Here is a 19,250-nt window from a genome sequence, read left to right as displayed (position 1 = left end):
GGCCCAGAGAGAGAGAGAAACCATGCTGAGCATTTAACTTTTTTTATTCTGCTGTCTGCCCCCAGTGTCTAGATTACAACTACAGAACAGTACAGTGGGTACAGGCACAGCTAGTAGTACTGCAGCATGTATAAATAACAGGTCTGTTTATCATACATCACTAATCTGAGGGACAGCTGAGGAAGGGATGCTTACTGAACAATCATATGGCACACACCCTGCAACCCCCTTTTGAGTGTGTCGTTAAGTATGTTAAAAGGGAGAGTACAGGGGCTGCTAGGTATAGCTGGGAGACAAAGTGACAGGACTTAACCAACTCCATCTAGGCCCCCCTTATTCTATTCTGAAATACAGGCTTGGACATTGATCAACCTAATACAATGTTATTTGAAATCGGAGTAAGATGAGTGAGCACTGGATTAAATTAAAAACCCATCCTACCCCCTCTCTATCATTTACACTTAATTAGATTCAACCTTTTCTTCTCAACTGAGCACAAGCCTCTCAAAAACAGGGTACCTCTGCTTCCTGTACATGATAGGTAATATACCAGTTCACTACCACTCTCTCACTCCTATATTGGATGCTAGCAAGAACAAAAATGCACAGAAGCCATCTAGTTCCCTCGCTTCTACTCCCTCTGTCCTTTCTCTCTTCCCCCTCTCTGTCCTCCTCCCCCTCTGTCCTCTGTCCTCCTCCCCCTCTCTCAGTCCTCTCTCTGCAGGTCCTCCACAGCCTCCAGTAGGTGTAGTGCCAGGCTGTACTGGCCGTGGTTCTCAGGTAGGATCTCTATGAGGCGGCTCACCAGCCTGCTGGTCTGACTCAGGGGCACCGACGGGCACCCCAGCTCACTGGGGTCCTGGGGACAACACACAGATATGCATCAGTAGCCCACACAACTAGGGGGTTGAATTAGTTACACAATATGCTGTTCAGTGGTTATAGGTTGACGCCGAAGACTAGCTGGTCTCACCATGGCCTTAAGACAGGTGTTATAGTGTGTATTCAGGAGGCTGGTAAGTCTCACTATAGGCTTGAGCCAGGTGTTCTACAGTGGTTATAACATGTTATAAGGTAACACAGAGGTTGATCTCACCATAGCCTTGAGCCAGGTGCAGAGTGTGGGGGGGAGGCGTGCCAGCAGCTCCATGGCGGGTCGGGTCTGGGTCTGGGTGTGGAGCAGGGAGTAGCTCAGCCTCTGGCCTGTTAGAACCAACAGCTGGGAACCCAACACGTCCTTATCCTCCACCTCAAACATCACCTGACAACACACACACCTCAGGCTTCAATGTCATATTTTGTGTGAGTGATCATATTCATTGTGTGTATAAAGTTATTAAATATGACAAGTGACATGAGTGTATGAATATGTAGTTTTAGGTACACCACCCGCTCACGAAAATGGATCTCTCCTACAGACAGTGAGTCACGTAGCCGTGGCTTGCTATATAAAGCAGACAGACGTCGATGCATTCAGTTACTGTTCTATTGAACGTTAGAATGGGCAAAACCAGTGACCTAAGTGACTTTGAGCGAGGTATGATCATTGATGCTAGGCACTCCGGATCCAGGATCTCAGAAACAGCCACCCAGGTTTACAGAGAATGGTGAGACTGACAAATAACATCCAGTCAGCAGCAATCCTTTGGGGCGAAAACAGCTTGTTGATGAGAGGTCGAAGGAGAACGATAAGAACCGTGCAAGCTAACAGGCGGGCAACAAACAGACAAATAACGGAACAGAACAACAGTGGTGTGCAGAACGGCATCTCGGAAACACACAACTCCTCGATCCTTGTCACGGATGGGCTATTGTCATAGACGACCACCCTGGGTCCACTCCTACCAGATAAAAACAAGAGAGCTCCAGTGAGAACACGGTCAGTGTTGGCACTGGGCAATTGAGGAGTGGAAGAACATTCCGTTTACTTGAGTGGCCTGGTCAGTCCCCAGACCTCAACCCAATAGAGCATATTTGGGATGAGATGGAATGGGCTGTTTGCAGCATGAACATACCAACGTCCAATCTGCAGCAACTACGTGATGCCATCGCATCAGCATGGACCAAAATCCATGTGGAACATTTCCAACACCCTGTAGAATGCCCTGAAGAATTCAGGCTGTTCTGGAGGCATAGGGGAGTCCGACCTGGTACTAGATGGGTGTACCTAATACACTCACTGGGGGTTTTATGTTATATGTGTTAGTATGTGTATCAGTTTCTATCCAGTTACCAGCAGATGTGTATTGAGGGACCTGTTGGTGTTTGACTACCTACCTGCTCTGCCCGGGGGTCCAGGCCCTGGTTGTACAGCTCACACACCAGATGTCTGCGCAGGAGGTCCGGGTTGACCTGCAGCAGGAGTCCCAGGTCCAGACACAGAGAAGGCCACGTCTTGTCCCCTGACCCAGACCCAGGGCCCTCCACCGCCTCCCTCTGGGTCGTCACCCAGCCTGTCAACACCCTGAGCAGGAACTCCTGTCTGAGGGAGACCAGGCCAGGGTCCATGTCTCCACTGGGCATCAGCTGGATGGACGACAGCTCTCTAAAGAAGGCATTCTTACCCTGGAAGAAGGAAAGACTTGCAGTGTATAGTGTAGGTCAGTGTTTCCCAACCCTCTCCTCAGGGCCCCCCAGACATTTAAAAACTGGCACACCTGACTCAGTCAACTAATCATCAAGCCTGTGACTAATTGAATCAGGTGTGCCAGTTTAGGGTTAAAACAAACATGTGAAACATCTGGGGGGGCCAGAGGAGAGGGTTGGTAAACACTGCTGTAGGTGTTATGCATGTGTGTACTCTTTGGTTTACACTACTTGTTTGTCTCACCTTGCTGTCGAACAGGCTGAGTGGTTTGATCCTGAGACTGAAGGTCATAGCAGTGTGGAGTAGAGAGGCCAGGAGATAGTGGTGTTGTACAAGGGGGTAGTGAACTCCCTTCTGCTCCAGGGCTAGCTCTGCTAGGGAGGCAGGTCCCTCTGCTCCCCCCCACACCTCCTCCACACACAGCTCTGGAGGAGGCACCTCTTCTACCCCCGAGTCTGCCTGGAGGGGAGAGGGGTTCAGAGTAACCAAGGACCAGCCTCACTTGCCAGTATCACTATTAAAAACCATCCAAAGCGCAGTCTATCTGTGCAACTACAGATGCTTTAGTTCAAAAAGTTTTTTTCTAAATCCCCGTGCTGCAGTAATGGTACACTGTGACAAACTCTCTTGCATGGTGACATGCACATATACCCACTTTGCATGCAGCACATGCTTTTTACCTGTGCTGCAGCGCAGGGAAACATTTTAATCTGCCCAACTGTATGCATCCATCCATCTTTTTTGATCCGTACCTCCATCAGAATCTGTAGCAGCTGAACACAGGAGCCCAGAAATGATGTCATGGCGCAGTCTCCCATTCCCACATCCTGAATACACACACAGACAGACGTTATGTACACGTCTATTCACAACCAAAACACAAGTCCCAATCAGAGAGGCAAACATGTAAGGCTGAATAGGCAGGGCTGCTCACCCGTCGACACAGGCGGTCCTTAGGGGCCTTCCCCACCTGTGGAGAGGAAACAAACAATTGGAGCACTATAAAGAGAATCGTGATCAGAATCAGGACACACTGGGGACTGATTTGAATCGTTACGTCCCTACAGAATATGTTTATGTATGTGACAGTTCTGATGAACATATTCTGTAGGGATGTAACGATTCACAGATACGCATCGATCCCCGGTTCAAATTTTTAAGATAGGACTGAATCAGTCAGAAACTCGATTTAAACGTTACGTATCGCCGGTTCACTAACATGGCTCATATTACTTTATTTCCTCTCCTTCAGTGTCGAGCATGTAACTGTGTTGACAGTCATTGATCAACAACTCCAGGCAATATCAGTAGCCTAGTCAACTGCACATTGCCTAACAAGAGGTAGGTCACCTGTCACCTTCAGCATTCAAATGTTTGTAAAATGGCTTGCGCAATATTAGGCTTTATTAGTTGAGTGACAAGTTCAACCGATGTAATTTCAAGGTTATTGTTATCAAAGGTGCTGTTAAACGTCATTTTACCGGAATAGCCTAAGCTACCGCTGGAGACAACTCTCATTTGGATATAGTGAACTAAACTCCACTCCATGGTGAAGGAAGATTCTGATGACTCCACAAACAGTGGAGCAGAGACCTGGGTTTGTGGAATCTAGCTCCAGGCTTTGTGGAACCTAGGACCAACTCCATCGATTCGCCCAAGGTCAATACTTCAAATGCATTTAATTATCGAACGCCTACCTTGTACCTATGTTTGTCCTCTGTAGTTGCGTGCCTTTGTTCGCTGAAATCCATACATTTTCAATAAATGTTAATCAAATACAACCACCCACTTTTTCCTTGTTGAGATTCAATTGGCGCATTTGCGACGAGTTGCCATCTGAGCAAACAGTTAGTGGTTGTTTTTGTTTAAAGTTTGAAAAAGTCTGGATTTTGGCAAAAAATAAATCAAAAGCTGTGCTATATATATATTCATTTTAATGAGGAATATTATTACATTACTAGCTCAAACACTTTGAATCTGCAAAAATTATAAATGAATTTGTGATTTCAGATCAAAAGTGGGGGGGACAAAAAGCAAACATTGCCCCCCCTTATCTGGTAGTGGGGTGGTAGGTGCCCAGTCTCCCTTGTGGCTTAGCCCTACATACACCATACACACTGAACTAAAATATAAACACACCATGTAAAGTGTTGGTCCCATGTTTCATGAGCTGAAATAAAAGATCTTAGATATTTTTCATACATACAAAAAGCTTATTTGTCTCAAATGTTGTGCACACATTTGTTTACATTCCTGTTAGTGAGCATTTCTTCTTTGCCAAGATAATCCATCCACCTGACAGGTGTGGCATATCAAGAAACTGATTAAACAGCATGATCATTACACAGGTGCATCTTGTGCTGGGGACAATAAAAGGCCACTAAAATGTGCAGTTGTCACACAACACAATGCAATTGGCATGCTGACTGCAGTTCGGCGTCGTAACCGACTTCAGTGGACAAATGCTGCACGGCCCCACGCTGAAAAGTGTGCTCTTCACGCATTAATCCCGGTTTCAACTGTCCCGGGTAGATGGCAAACCACGTGTCTGGTGGCGGTGGAGTTATGGTATGGGCAGGCATAAGCACGGACAACGAACATAATTGCATTTTATCGATGGCAATTTGAATGGACAGATACCGTGACGAGATTCTGAGGCCCGCCATCACGTTTCAGCATGAAAATGCACGGCCCCATGTCGCAAGGATCTGTACACAATTCCTGGAAGCTGAAAATGTCCCAGTTCTTCCATGGCCTGCATACTCACCAGACATGAGCATGTTTGGGATGCTCTGATTTGACATGTACTACAGCGTGTTCCAGTTCCCACCACATTCAGAAAATTTGCACACCCATTAAAGGAGGAGTGGGATAACATTCCACAGGCCACAATCAACAGCCTGATCAACTCTATGCGAAGGAGATGTGTTGCGCCACATGAGGCAAATGGTGGTCACACCAGATACTGACTGGTTTTCTGATCCACGCCCCTACTTTTTTTTAAGGTCGACTCTATATACACAAAAGTATGTGGACACCCCTTCAAATGATTGGATAGGCTATTATTTCAGCCACACCCGTTACTGACAGATGTATAAAATCAAGCACACCGCCATGCAATCTCCATAGACAAACATTGACGATAGAAGGGCCTTACTGAAGAGCATAGTGACTTTGAACGTGACACCGTCATAAGATAACAAGTCAGTTTGTCAAATTTCTGGCAGTCCGAAGGACGTATCTGGGTTTGGCGGCTGCCAAGAAAACACTACCTGCCCCAATGCATAGAGCCAACTATAAAGTTTGGTGGAGGAGGAATAATGGTCTGGGACTGTTTTTCATGGTTCAGGCTAAGCCCCTTAGCTCCAGTGGCATTCTAGACAATTCTGTGCTTCCAACTTTGTGGCAACAGTTTGGGGAAGGGCCTTTCCTGTTTCAGCATGACAATGTCCCGTGCAGAAAGCAAAGTCCATACAGAAATGTTTGTTGAGATCGGTGTGGAAGAACTTGACTGGCCTGCACAGAGCACTGACCTCAACGCCATCAAACACCTTTGGGATGAATTTAAACACTGACTGCGAGCCAGGCCTAATTGCCCAAGACCTGTGCCCGACCTCACTAATGCTCTTGTGGCTGAATGGAAGCAAGTTCCCGCAGCAATGTTCCAACATCAAGTGGAAAACCTTCCCAGAAGAATGGACTAAGTCCATATTAATGCCTGTGATTTTGGAATGAGATGTTCGACAAACATGTGTACTTTTGGTCATATAGTGTATCTGTGACAAACAGATGCAGAACTGTATTCCCAGTCATGTGAAATCCATAGATTAGAGCCTAATGAATTGTTCAAATTTTCTGTTTTTCCTTTATATGAACTAACTCACTAAAATCTTTGTTGCATTTTGTGTTTAGGGTTTGGTTCAGTGTACATGTACATAATTTACACACACAAAGAGAGCGAGAAGTCAGCTCAGACAGATACAGCACACACACACACAGAGAGAGAAGTCAGCTCAGACAGATACAGCACACACAGAGAAGTCAGCTCAGACAGATACAGCACACACACAGAGAAGTCAGCTCAGACAGATACAGCTCAGAGTCCTAGCTCATCAGATCCATCAGCAGCAGATTTTAATTTGGAATGGAAAATGTATGTGTTTATGCAAACAAATGTTAGTGCATCGAACCGATTCGTTTCAAACTAAAACTTATCGTTCCTGTATCGTATCGGAGCCCGTGCATCTAGATATCGAATTGTGTTGAAAGGGAAAGATGCACATCCCTAATATTCTGCTCACCTTCTCTATAAGGAAAGCAGCAGCTGAGAAACATTTAACGATGAACGTGTTCCACATCATTGAAGAGATGCCTGCAGGAGAAAGAGAACCATCTTATAGCACAAACGAAGGGACACACTGAGTGAATATTGCATAACGTGAAGCATAGTCTCACCCAGCTGGATGTGAGGACTTGAGACTAGCTTCAGGTGCTCCACCGCCCAACAAAGATATCTCCCCTCCTAAAGAGAGAGAGAGACAACAAAATATTTGACTGTACACCTCAAACTGTCAGTATATACAGTACCAGTCAAAAGTTTGGACACACCTACTAATTCCAGGGCTTTTCTTTATTTTGACTATTTTCTAGATGTAGAATAATAGTGAAGACATCAAAACTATGAAATAACACATATGGAATAATGTAGTAACCAAAATAGTGTTAAACAAATCCAAATATATTTTATATTTGAGATTCTTCAAAGTAGCCACCCTTTGCCTTGATGACAGCTTTGCACACTCTTGGCATTCTCTCTATCAGCTTCATGAGGAATGCATTTCAATTAACAGGTGTGCCTTGTTAAAAGTTAATTTGTGGAATTTATTTCCTTAATGTGTTTGAGCTAAATCAGTTGTGTTGCGACAAGATAGGGGTGGTATACAGAAGATAGCCATATTTGGTAAAAGACCAAGTCCATATTATGGCAAGAACAGCTCAACGACTGGCCATCATTACTTTAAGACATGAAGGTCAGTCAATGCGGAAAATTTCAAGAACTCAAGTGCAGTTGCAAAAACCACCAAGCGCTATGATGAAACTGGCTCTCATGAGGACCGCCACAGGAAAGGAAGACCCAGAGTTACCTCTGCTGCAGAGGATAGGTTCATAAAAATTACTCCACCTCAGATTGCAGCCAAAATAAAAGCAACAGACATCTCAGCATCAACTGTTCAGAGGAGACTGCGTGAATCAGGCCTTCATGGTCGAATTGCTGCAAAGAAACCACTACTAAATGACACCAATAAGAAGACTTGCTTGGGCCAAGAAACACAAGCAATGGACATTAGACCGGTGGAAGTCTGCCCTTTGGTCTGATGAGTCCAAATTTGAGATTTCTGTCTTCGTGAGATGCAGAGTAGGTGAACGGATGATCTCTGCATGTGTGGTTCCCACTGTGAAGCATGGAGGAGGAGGTGTGTTGCTGTGGGGATGCTTTGCTGGTAACACTGTCTGATTTATTTAGAATTCAAGGCACACTTAACCAGCCTGGCTACCACAGCATTCTGCAGCGATACTCCATCCCATCTTGTTTGCGCTTAGTGGGACTATCATTACCCAAAACACACATCCAGGCTGTGTAAGGGCTATTTGACCAAGAATGAGATTGATGGAGTGCTGCATCAGATGACCTGGACTCCACAACCTCAACCCAATTGAGATGGTTTGGGATGAGTTGGACCTCAGAGTGAAGGAAAAGCAGCCAACAAGTCCTCAGCATATGTGGGAACTCCTTTAAGACTGTTGGAAAAGCATTCCAGGTGAAGCTGTTGGAAAAGCATTCCAGGGGAAGCTGGTTGAGAGAATCCCAAGAGTGTGCATAGCTGTCATCAAGGCAAAGGGTGGCTAATTTGAAGAATCTAAAATATACTTTGATTTGTTTAACACTTTTTTGGTTACTACATGATTCCATATGTGTTATTTCATAGTTTTGACATCTTCACTATTATTCTACAATGTAGAAAATAGTAAAAATAAAGAAAAAACATTCTTTAAGAAGTGTCTTAACTTTTGACTGGTACTGTAGATGTGTATGTATATGCATGTCTGTGTGTGTAAATGTGAGTGTGTGTATATAGATACAGTGGGGAGAACAAGTATTTGATACACTGCCGATTTTGCAGGTTTTCCTACTTACAATGCATGTAGAGGTCTGTAATTTTGATCATAGGTACACTTCAACTGTGAGAGACGGAATCTAAAACAAAAATCCAGAAAATCACATTGTATGAAGTAGGAAAACCTGCAAAATCGGCAGTGTATCAAATACTTGTTCTCCCCACTATGTATGGATATCTATGTGTATAGATGTGAGTGTGTTTATGGATGTGAAGGTCTGTGTGCCGGTACTGTATGGAGCCCCACCTCTGGGTCTTTGTTCCACTGCACCACGTACTCCCAGCAGCAGTGGGCAAACAGCAGGTCAGGAGAGAGGGAGTCTGGGAAACGCTGACACACAGACACCAGCAGCTCTGGAGGAACACAGGAACACACACTTTAATATAACAACAACAAATACACTTCCCTATGGAGGAATCGGGTTAGTGACCACAGGAGTACACACTCACCTGCTGCCCTGTTGAAGTCTGGATCCTCCTGGCTCTTTTCTCCCTCCCCCTGCTCTGGCTGGGAGGGCTGTTCCGTGCTCTCGGCCTCCCCCCTCCTCTGCAGCATGTCCTTCAGCCGCTCAGGGGCCAAGTCTTGCCTGAACACCCACTTAGCCACGCTGTCTGCTATACCACCTGAGAGAGGACGAAGGGGAGAGAGAGAGCGTAGGTAATCACTGATCTACTGTATATGTGATTGTATCTCTCTCACCAATTCCAACCCTCTCAGATCGGGATTATGGACTTTTTATTTCTTATAGTACGTATCCAGTACCTCGGCCCCCCTCCAGCAGGGCTTTGACTGAGCAGTGTGGTGTGGCGCTCCCTGGTGTTCCCTGAGGAGGAGGCACACACAGCAGTGTCTGCAGGGACCACACGTCCTCCAGCTGTCTCACACACACCGCCCACTGCTCCAGTTCCAACGACACCGCCTCCCACTCTGGCTGGAACTGATACACACACAAAGAGTCAGTGACAAAGCACACATATCAGTGTGTGTGTGCTAGGGTGTGTGTGTTCACCCTTTTCTTTGCCAGAGCCAGGTGATTATATGTGTGTGTATGTGTGTGTGTGGTGTGTGTGACCTTGGTTTCAGCCAGGATGGTGATGTTAGCCTTAGCAGCGCGGTGAGCCACTATTGCAGCCAACAGGGCGGCAGCAGAACTGTGGGACTGGACACATGCAGCACGCACCTGCTGCCACCAGGGGGAGACACACTGCATGTCCCACGACTCCTCCACCGCACCTAGGGAGAGGAGGAACACAGTCGTCTACAGAAGTCAATGGGAGTCTAGCTACATACCATCTAACCACAAGCTAACTCAATGTCATCACAGCACAGACAACATTGGAAATAAGATGTGCTCACACACCTTTCATGGAGCTGAGGGCAGTGAGCAGTGTGTGTAGGTGTCTGACGGCCTCTGTTTTTTTCAATACTTCCTTCTCTCTGTGCAGCCATACACTCAGCAGCAGAGACTGAGGGAAAACACACACGGACAAACAACATGGATGAGTTACATTTCATTCTATTTCAAACAGTCTATTCTTCCTCCCATACCCAAATCATCCCTTTCTAGAATCGGCTTCCTCTTATTCCTCCACCACCTCTTCACCCTCTCTCCCGCCTCTCCTCACCAGTAGTTGCTGTGGGCTGATGCCGGTCTTCTGCAGTGTGTTACAGACTTTCTGTAGAGGGCTCTCTCCTGTCAGACAGCCCCAGAACAGAAAGCTCCCTACAGGGGAAAAACACACACACAAACTAACCTCTAATACACTTATAGGTAATAGTGTGTGTGTGTGTGTCTGTGTGTGTGTGTCTGTGCGCGTCTTTGTGTTGTGTGTGTGCGTTTTCATTCTACCAAGCTGTGTCCAATCTGCGTTGGGCCCTGGCACCACTCTGATCTCCTCTCCCTCACACTCCATCTGGGACAGGAAGCTCCGGACAGGAAGTGATGCGTCAGGGGAGTCCTGGGCGAAAGAGACGGAGGGGCGGGAGCCGGACGTGAGTTCTGCGTAGCGCTGCAGGGTAGGGGAGACACGGGCCAGCTCCTCCTCTATACCTGCAACCTCCGTCTGAAAAGGAAGAGGAGGATGTGGAACAAGAGAAGAGGGAGAGAAAATAGAAGAGTGGTTCTAGATTGGTGAGTGTTGCTGACAACTCAGCATTGGCCTGCCGTTTACTGCTCTGAATGTAGCTAGTTAATTCAGTGTCAGACTGCTGTACAACCAGTGGTGTTTGTTGTACTCACAGGTTCAGTGTGTGTGTCTGTGGTGGCCTCCCCAGTAGAGTGGAGCTGTTGGATGTCTGTGTAGAGCTGCAGCAGTTTCAGTTGGGAGGAAGACAACTGGAACAACCCTTCATCTACCGCCTCAGGGTCTGCAGGGACAGTGCACACGGGCAACACACAGAGGCATTAACCCACACACACAGGCATTAACCCACACACACAGGCATTAACCCACACACACAGGCATTAACCCACACACACAGGCATTAACCCACACACACAGGCATTAACCCACACACACAGGCACTAAGACACCTATTTGTACACGGTTTAATAATATTCAACCTCAATAAATATCCAGAAATACACGGTACCTTGCCCTTTGAGACTGGCCAGTAAGACTCGGGTGATGTTGGTCAGACAGGAGACTGGAGCATTCTTATTGGCTAGCAAAGACTCCAGGGCCTAAAGGACAGGACAGAGAGCAGTAAGTAGTAGTACACCACATTCCATGGGTGTGCTGACCCCACTATGTATGTATGTGTGTGTGTGTGTGTGTGTGTGTATATATGTATGGTGTGTGTGTGTGTGTGTGTGTGTATATGTGTGTTGACCTGTTTCTTAACGGCAGGGTGTTTGATGTCCAGCAGTACACTCTGGGCCTCGCTCTCCAGGATATCTGTGGAGAGGAGGTCAAAGGTAAGAAAGAGCTCTTCTGGTTTTCCCTGTTCAAATACTTCTGTAAAGGGTATCCTCCCATCTGTTCATTTTCCCCCTCCATCTCTGTCGTACCTGGTTCCACCTCTCTGCTCTTCAGTAGTGTGGTCAGTCTCTTCAGCAGGTGCATGTCCTTCGCCCTCTCACTCTTCTTATCACTGACATAGGGAACATAATCATTACGTCCCTTTGGTAAAACTACACAGGCTGTGTATGGTGCATTCGGAAAGTATTCAGACCCCTTCACTTTTTCCACATTTTGTTACGTTACATCAATCATCAATCTACACATAATGACGAAGCGAAAACAGGTTTTTAGAAATGTTTGCAAATGTATTAAAAAATTTACTGAAATACTTTATTTACATAAGTATTCAGACCCTTTGCTATGAGACTCGAAATTGAGCTCTGGTGCATCCTGTTTCCATTGATCATCCTTGAGATGTTTCTACAACTTGGAGTCCACCTATGGTAAATTCAATTCATTGAATTGTCCATAGAGCTCCGAGACAGGATTGTGTCGAGGCACAGATTTGGGGAAGGGTACCAAAAAATGTCTGCAGCATTGAAGGTCCCCAAGAAAAAAGTGGTCTCCATCATTCTTAAATGGAAGAGGTTTGGAAACACCTAGACTCTTACTAGAGTGGGCCGCCCGGGCAAACTGAGCAATCGGGAGAGAAGGGCCTTGGTCAGGGAGGTGACCAAGAAAGGCCACTCTGACAGAGCTCCAGAGTTCCTCTGTGAAGATGGGAGAACCTTCCAGAAGAACAACCATCTCTGCAGCACTCCACTAAATCAGGCCTTTATGGTAGAATGGCCAGACGGAAACCACTCCTCAGTATAAGGCACATGACAGCCCTCTTGGAGTTGCCAAAAGGCACCTAAAAGACTCTCAGAACATGACAAACAAGATTCTCTGGTCTGATGAAACCAAGATTGAACTCTTTGGCCTGAATGCCAAGCTTCACGTCTGGAGGAAACCTGGCACCATCCCTACAGTGAAGCATGGTGGTGGCAGAAATATGCTGTGGGGAGTTGTTTCAGTAGCAGGGACTGGGAGACTAGTCAGGATCGAGGCAAAGATGAACGGAGCAAAGTACAGAGCGATCCTTGATGAAAACCTGCTCCAGAGTGCTGAGGACCTCATACTGGGCAAAGGTTCACCTTCCAACAGGACAACGACCCTAAGCACACAGCCAAGACAACGCAGGAGAGGCTTCGGGACAAGTCTCTGAATGTCCTTGAATGGCCCAGCCAGAGCCCGGACAGGAACCCGATCGAACATCTCTAGAGAGACCTGAAAATAGCTGTGCAGCAACGCTCCCCATTCAACCTGACAGAGCTTGAGAGGATCTGCAGAGAAGAATGGGAGAAACTCCCCAAATACAAGTGTGCCAAGCTTGTAGCGTCATACCCCAAAGAAACTTGTCTGTAATTGCTGCCAAAGGTGCGTCAACAAAGTACTGAGTAAAGGGTCTGAATACTTATGTAAATGTGATATTTCAGCTTTTTATTTGTAATACATTTGCACAAAAAAAACGATTTTATTCATTTTAGAATAGGGTTGTAACGAAACAAAATGTGGTAAAAATCAAGGAGTCAGAATACTTTCCGAATGCACTGTATGTGTAGAATCTTTCACAATACAAGAATTGTACTCCTGATCTTCCCAAGATGTCCCAACCGTACTACGAAGTGTGTGTTAGTGTGAAAAGTCACCTGAGGGCCAGATGGAAGGGGACAGTGACAGTGCGTAGTGCTCCAGTAGCAGGGTCAAACAGACACACTTGCTGTGTGTGGAGCAGCCAGCCCTGACTAGTCACACTGTTCACCCCCATCAGCCGGTACCCTGCATACAGCAACCTGACACATACACACATAGGAGAGAAGGAAATTGTTACTGGTTAAAGTAGTTCAAATGCTTTAGAAACATACGATTAGAACTGTGTGTGTGTGTGTGTGTGTGTGTGTGTGTGTGTGTGTGTACCTGCAGTGTTTCCCTACAGTGAAGGCTCCTACTCTGGGACCCTGCTGTGTGCCCCACACCTCCAGGATGCCTCTCCTGGGTGCATAGATGACCAGGAACTGGGCGTGGCGCCGAGGGAGGGGCGCAGAGGGCGAGGAGTCGCGCTCGCCCCGCCCCTCAGACACCTGCACCCAACCCAGCTGGGCATCCCGGTATCCTGGGAAAACACAGAAATAGGTTATTATAACTAGATATATAAGTAGGGCATTTTTCCAAGTCAAACACTAGACCCTACTCAACATTAGCTGTCTTTATACTAAACCCGATAATTAATTTACTGATGAGTTGGGCTGTGATGATACCAGTATCGCAATATTTTTTCTATGGCAAAAATGAAAACACGAAGCAGACCAAACTCTTTGGTCCTTTAAAAACCTGCTGTATGTTGAATATTGTGTACTATAGCGTGGAAATAAATACATGTGACTCTGGATGACATCATAATGATGTTTGTTTCCAACATTAGGCATGTTTTCATGTTTTGTTTTCTTGCTACGATACTGATATCGTTCCGGCCCTACTGTTGAGTGCTGAAGGGAGAATTCTTTTTCACCCTTCCACATGCGGATAGCTATGCCTCTCCCCACGTCAAGCAGCGTGACCCTGCCGAAGTCGTCCGTGACCCCAGCCAGAGTGTTACAGGGGGACAGACAGATGAACTCCCCGTGACGCCGCGAGTCTGGGAGACCAAACCTGAGGGCGGGACACGAGAGGGAGGAAAGAGTTGGGCTAAGCAATCAGTTAAGTGAGAAATGAAGAAAAAAAAAGGCTCATTGATTAATGTTAGTGATAAAAAGATAACTTGGCAATTTGATTGCGTAGATTGCGTGTGCAGCACAAACAGTTCCCTAGTTCTTCTGACAAAAGGGATGGTGTTGGTCACCTGACTGCCTGACTACCCCTGAACAAGGCAGTTAACCCACCGTTCCTAGGCCGTCATTGAAAATAAGAATGTGTTTTTAACTGACTTGCCTAGTTAAATAAAGGTTACATATAACTTACCTGACACCCTAGACCCACTTCAATTTGCTTACCGTCCCAATAGTCACAGACGATGCAATCGCCATCGCACTGCACACTGCCCTATCCCATCTGGACAAGAGGAATACCTATGTAATAATGCTGTTCATTGACTATAGCTGAGCAATCAACACCCTAGCACCCTCCAAGCTCATCATTACGCTTGAGGCCCTGGGTCTGAACCCAGCCCTCTGCAACTGGGACCTGGACTTCCTGACGGGCCGCCCCCCCAGGTGGTGAAGGTAGGAAACAACACCACTTCACTGATCCTCAACACTGGGGCCCCACAAGGGTGTGTGCTCAGCCCCCTTCTGTACTCCCTGTTCACCCATGACTGCGTGGCTACACACTCCTCCAACTCAAATCATCAAGTTTGCAGACAACACAGCAGTAGTAGGCCTGATTACCAACAATGACGAGACAGCCTACAGGGAGGTGGTGAGGGCCCTGGGATTGTGGTGCCAGGATAATAAAACTCACCCAATGTCAACAAAACAAAGGAGCTGATTGTGGATTTCAGGACACAGCAGAGGGAGCACCCCCTATCCACATCGACGGGACCGCAGTGGAGGTGGAAAGTAGAGGTCGACCGATTAATTAGGGCCGATATGCAAGTTTTCATAACAATTGGTCATTTTGGATGCCAATTTTTGCCGATTTTATTTTTTATATATTTTTTAACACCTTTATTTAACTAGGCAAGTCAGTTAAGATCAAATTCTTATTTACAATGACGGCCTAAGTTAGGTGATATGATCCTTGACTAGTCTCCCAAAGCTCTTCATGGTGACAGAAGTTAGTGCTACAGGGCGATAGTCATTTAGTTCAGTTACCTTTGCTTTCTTGGATGCAGGAGACACAGATCGGATACAAGCAGAGAGAGATTAGTAGTACAGTGGTTCCCAAACTTGGGGTCGGGATTCATATGGGGTCCCCTAAAGTTGATATTATCAAACACAATAACTTGTTTATCTTTAAATGGGTATAGAATCCAATATTTTAGAGTAAACTTTTACTGTTAGAATGTACTTTAATGTCATTATGTGTTGGGACAGCCTGTGGGACCTAAAATTGATTGAAATATAAAACTGCTCTACAGATAGTAGTGACACAAACAGTGGTGAGGCTGAGGCAGGCTGCAATGCAGGAGGCAGAGAGAGGAAGCAAACAGAGGTTACAGTGGTTCCCAAATTTGGTTGGTGGGGTCCCCAGAGAATCTAATCTTAACACAATAACAAGTTCATCTTCAAATGGGTATATTGCCCTTCCAAGCAAAAAGGCAGTAACTGCTCATAGTGTGAAACTGAGAAAAATTGCTTTTATTTACCTTGGTTTCACAGTAACTTTATGCAGTTACTGCTAACATGACCCCCATTTCCTCAAACACAATACGAGGTAGGATACTTGTCCACATATTTAAGCATGTATTTAATTTAGCAAAATTGACAAATTTTCGACCAAATGAGCAGTTACTGCCTTTTTTCTTGGTAGGGCAGTATAGACTACAACATTTTAGATTCAACTAAGGGCTTTTTATACGGGTGCACTTTAGGTGTTTACAATACAGAATTGAATTACATGAGATACTAAGAACATGAACGTGATATGCATTTAGTCATTTTTTACTACAGAAAGTTACATTAGGCCTTCCCAATAGACCTGCATGAAAATGCAATCAAGCAATACAGTTCAAAAATGTAATACGTTTTGGTTTATATCGGTGGTGGTTAGTCTTCTCTATAATTTACCCCTGCCCCTTTTTTTACCACTACATCCCTGAATTACAACCTATGTGTTGTGATAATTGCATTGTTTGCTCTATAACCTGTTAGGCCTATATTATTATCACAGTGGGAAGGCATATGAACTAAGTCAGAGACAGAATAAATTCAGCCACACCTTTGTTTCATCACAAAACCAGAGAGCAACATCCGGTTTAGTCCACAAAGCATATTGCATGTAATAAACAGTTACATGACCTACAGCATGGTCAAGCAAGTTAACGTTTGACATTTTCAGACTACTAAACAACTATTGATTTAGAACCATGGAAAGTTACCGCAAGTCACAAAGAAAACAGGAGCTGCCTCCACTATTCCAGCACCATTTCAGCAAATTGCTTTGTAAACGTTTCAACATCATCAAATCACTTATGCTTAGTCTAATAGTGACAACTAAAAGATTCCAAAAACAATTTAGTCCAATCAACGTAAGATATCACATGGCTGTCCATGGTACTGATTTCTGTGTGTGCGTAAGTAGAAAAAACACAGTTGACTTACCCTACTTGTAGAGAAACGCCAATGCCATCCTCTCATGTTGCCCGAAGTGGTTTATGACTGTCATACAGTACACACTTAGTCTTCCTAGGCTACCTGGCCAGGCCAGAGGCACAATGTATGGATTTATGGTTGGATCAGATTTGCCGTTATATTCATTGGCCAGTACTTAAAATTAAGTAAAACCACAAGTCCAAATCCCTATATCCGTCATATGGCTAATTTAGGAAATGTCCAATTTTAGCTAGCTAGCCACCAGAGGGCAACAATTACATTTTTTTCTGCCAATGAAGTTTGGGTTGATGTGATTGGTGTGAAGCCAAGTCCAAACTGGTTTCCCTTTACACTTTTGTTTTGGTGTGCCAGGACCATTCACAGTTGAGCTCACTCAGTTTCTCAATGCTGATTGGCTATTATTATATACTTTTTTTATTAAGGGAGGCCAAATTATTTGTAATCTGTAGCACCATGAAATCAGCCAAAACAAGCTCAATAACTCAGTGCATGCACACGCTCTTATTGAATATGCATTCATTCACCTGTATTGTGAATAGGCCTAGGCTACATCTTGATTTACTGTTCAAATAAATGATTACCATTATGTAGTTAAATTGATTGTGTAGTTGATTTATTAATGCATACATGGCTGTCTCTCCAAAACAATTGTCCCAAAGAAATCTAATGTAATATTGAACAGAGCAGTAGCTGAGTTTCTCTGTGACTTTGGCTAATATGCCTTTTTTTCCACTGTGGTTTGTTTTTGTATTGTGATACTAAACCTGGTATCAGTATCTAAGTCAATTCTGGTATCGTGACCACTACCTCAGACACCTCCAAAACTTCAGCTATGCGGGTGTCTGCTATCGCCAGTTAACACTTGATCTGATTGAATCTTTGCCTTAGGCTCTTTTTTACGGGCAGAACTTCTGCCTGTAATTCTGAACTTTGTTTTCACTAATTGGTCTTTTGACAAATCAGATCAGTTCTAAAAAAAAAAAAAAAAAAAGAGCTGATGTGATTACACTAACACTAATTATTGTTGACCAAAGAATATCAAAATTGGGCTGCCGGTTTAACGCAATCATAGTCTGTTCAAAACACCCAAGTATTTTAGGGGTCATACAGTAACCTGGTTCGTGTTCAAAACAAGAAATTTTGTTGTGAAACGTTTTCCCTTGAAAAACATTTTAATATGGTGTCTGGTGGGCACTAATGAATATGACCTTTTATCCGCCCTAATCATAGCCCCTAGTAACCTTTTCTCTCTGTCCAATCAGGTGGGGTTATCCGTGAGGACAGTGCTTACCAAGTAGCGGCAGTGCCCACCTCCATGGCCCGGTGCCCGAGGTGCCGCCGGTACACCTCAAACTCTCCAGACTGCCCCTGCCCCCGCTGCCAGACCATCCTTACTAGGGCGCAGTGACACGTCCACCCGCACCATAACAACCTGCAAATTGCCCTCTGACCCGGTCTGTCTGCTTGAACTGACTCCAGACAACCAGGGGTCAACAAAGAAAGACCCTGCTTAGCAACGCACAGAGAGGGGTAACAGCCAGACATTTCTTCAGCTCTTCAACTGACATTGACTCTAGCATGTTGCCGCATGCAGTGAGGATGGATGGTTTACGAGACAGGCTTCGTAAAACAAAGCACACATTTTATTTTGATAGAGGGAATTGTCTTAAGAGCTATGCAGTACTTTTGAGTTCATAAGACACCTCCCAAAGAAGGGCACATCAGTAAGGTTTCAGTGATGTTTCCTAGAAAGGGACATGTATTGATAGTCCTGGACCCCTCCTATGAGGCACAGAGTGCAGAAATATACCTACTAAGAGAATCAAGTCATCAGGGTCTGATTATTGTATGTATTAGAAGGATATATAGGGGATGGTACAACACTGAGCGCTTTGTTTTTTTTATTTGTATTCATGTTTAATGATAATCTGTATAGTACTCCTGTCCACTTGTATCAAATCTATTAAATAAAGGATTATCATTAAAATACACTCGGAAGCCAAATAGGTGCAATATTCATAAAAATCCTCTTAAACCAGTGATTCCTATCACCCTTTGAAAACCAAGGTGTCATTCAGTAGGGTACAAATATCTGAGTCTACCTGAATGGTTTGGAGAGAATCCCATGGCGGTTTGGACTGAATCCCATGGCGGTTTGGACTGAATCCCATGGCGGTTTGGACTGAACGCCACGTTTCCCCAAAACGTTCT

The 19,250-nt window shown here is 45.1% G+C and overlaps 1 protein-coding gene across 1 annotated transcript; it reads right to left on the bottom strand.

The window, feature by feature from the left end:
* Positions 1-26: 26 nt before the first annotated feature.
* Positions 27-18,428, bottom strand: LOC120059772 (rab3 GTPase-activating protein non-catalytic subunit-like). The gene is made up of 23 exons (XM_039008825.1): positions 18,331-18,428; positions 14,279-14,454; positions 13,687-13,882; positions 13,419-13,562; positions 11,775-11,857; positions 11,597-11,661; positions 11,357-11,447; positions 11,004-11,131; positions 10,614-10,827; positions 10,390-10,487; positions 10,125-10,230; positions 9,837-9,997; positions 9,527-9,701; positions 9,214-9,387; positions 9,011-9,117; positions 7,043-7,109; positions 6,889-6,959; positions 3,522-3,557; positions 3,340-3,414; positions 2,831-3,046; positions 2,278-2,565; positions 1,097-1,261; positions 27-859 (listed from the first exon to the last, which is right to left on the bottom strand). Exons 1-23 carry the CDS (start codon positions 18,426-18,428, stop codon positions 707-709), a joined length of 3,087 nt encoding a protein of 1,028 aa, XP_038864753.1. The 3' UTR covers positions 27-706.
* Between the last annotated feature and the right edge of the window lie 822 nt (positions 18,429-19,250).

This window comes from Salvelinus namaycush, chromosome 15 (assembly GCF_016432855.1).
Source record: "Salvelinus namaycush isolate Seneca chromosome 15, SaNama_1.0, whole genome shotgun sequence".
Classification (NCBI taxonomy): Eukaryota; Metazoa; Chordata; class Actinopteri; order Salmoniformes; family Salmonidae; genus Salvelinus; species Salvelinus namaycush.
Note: the sequence above shows the minus strand (reverse complement) of the source record. Positions and strands in the feature narration are given on the sequence as shown.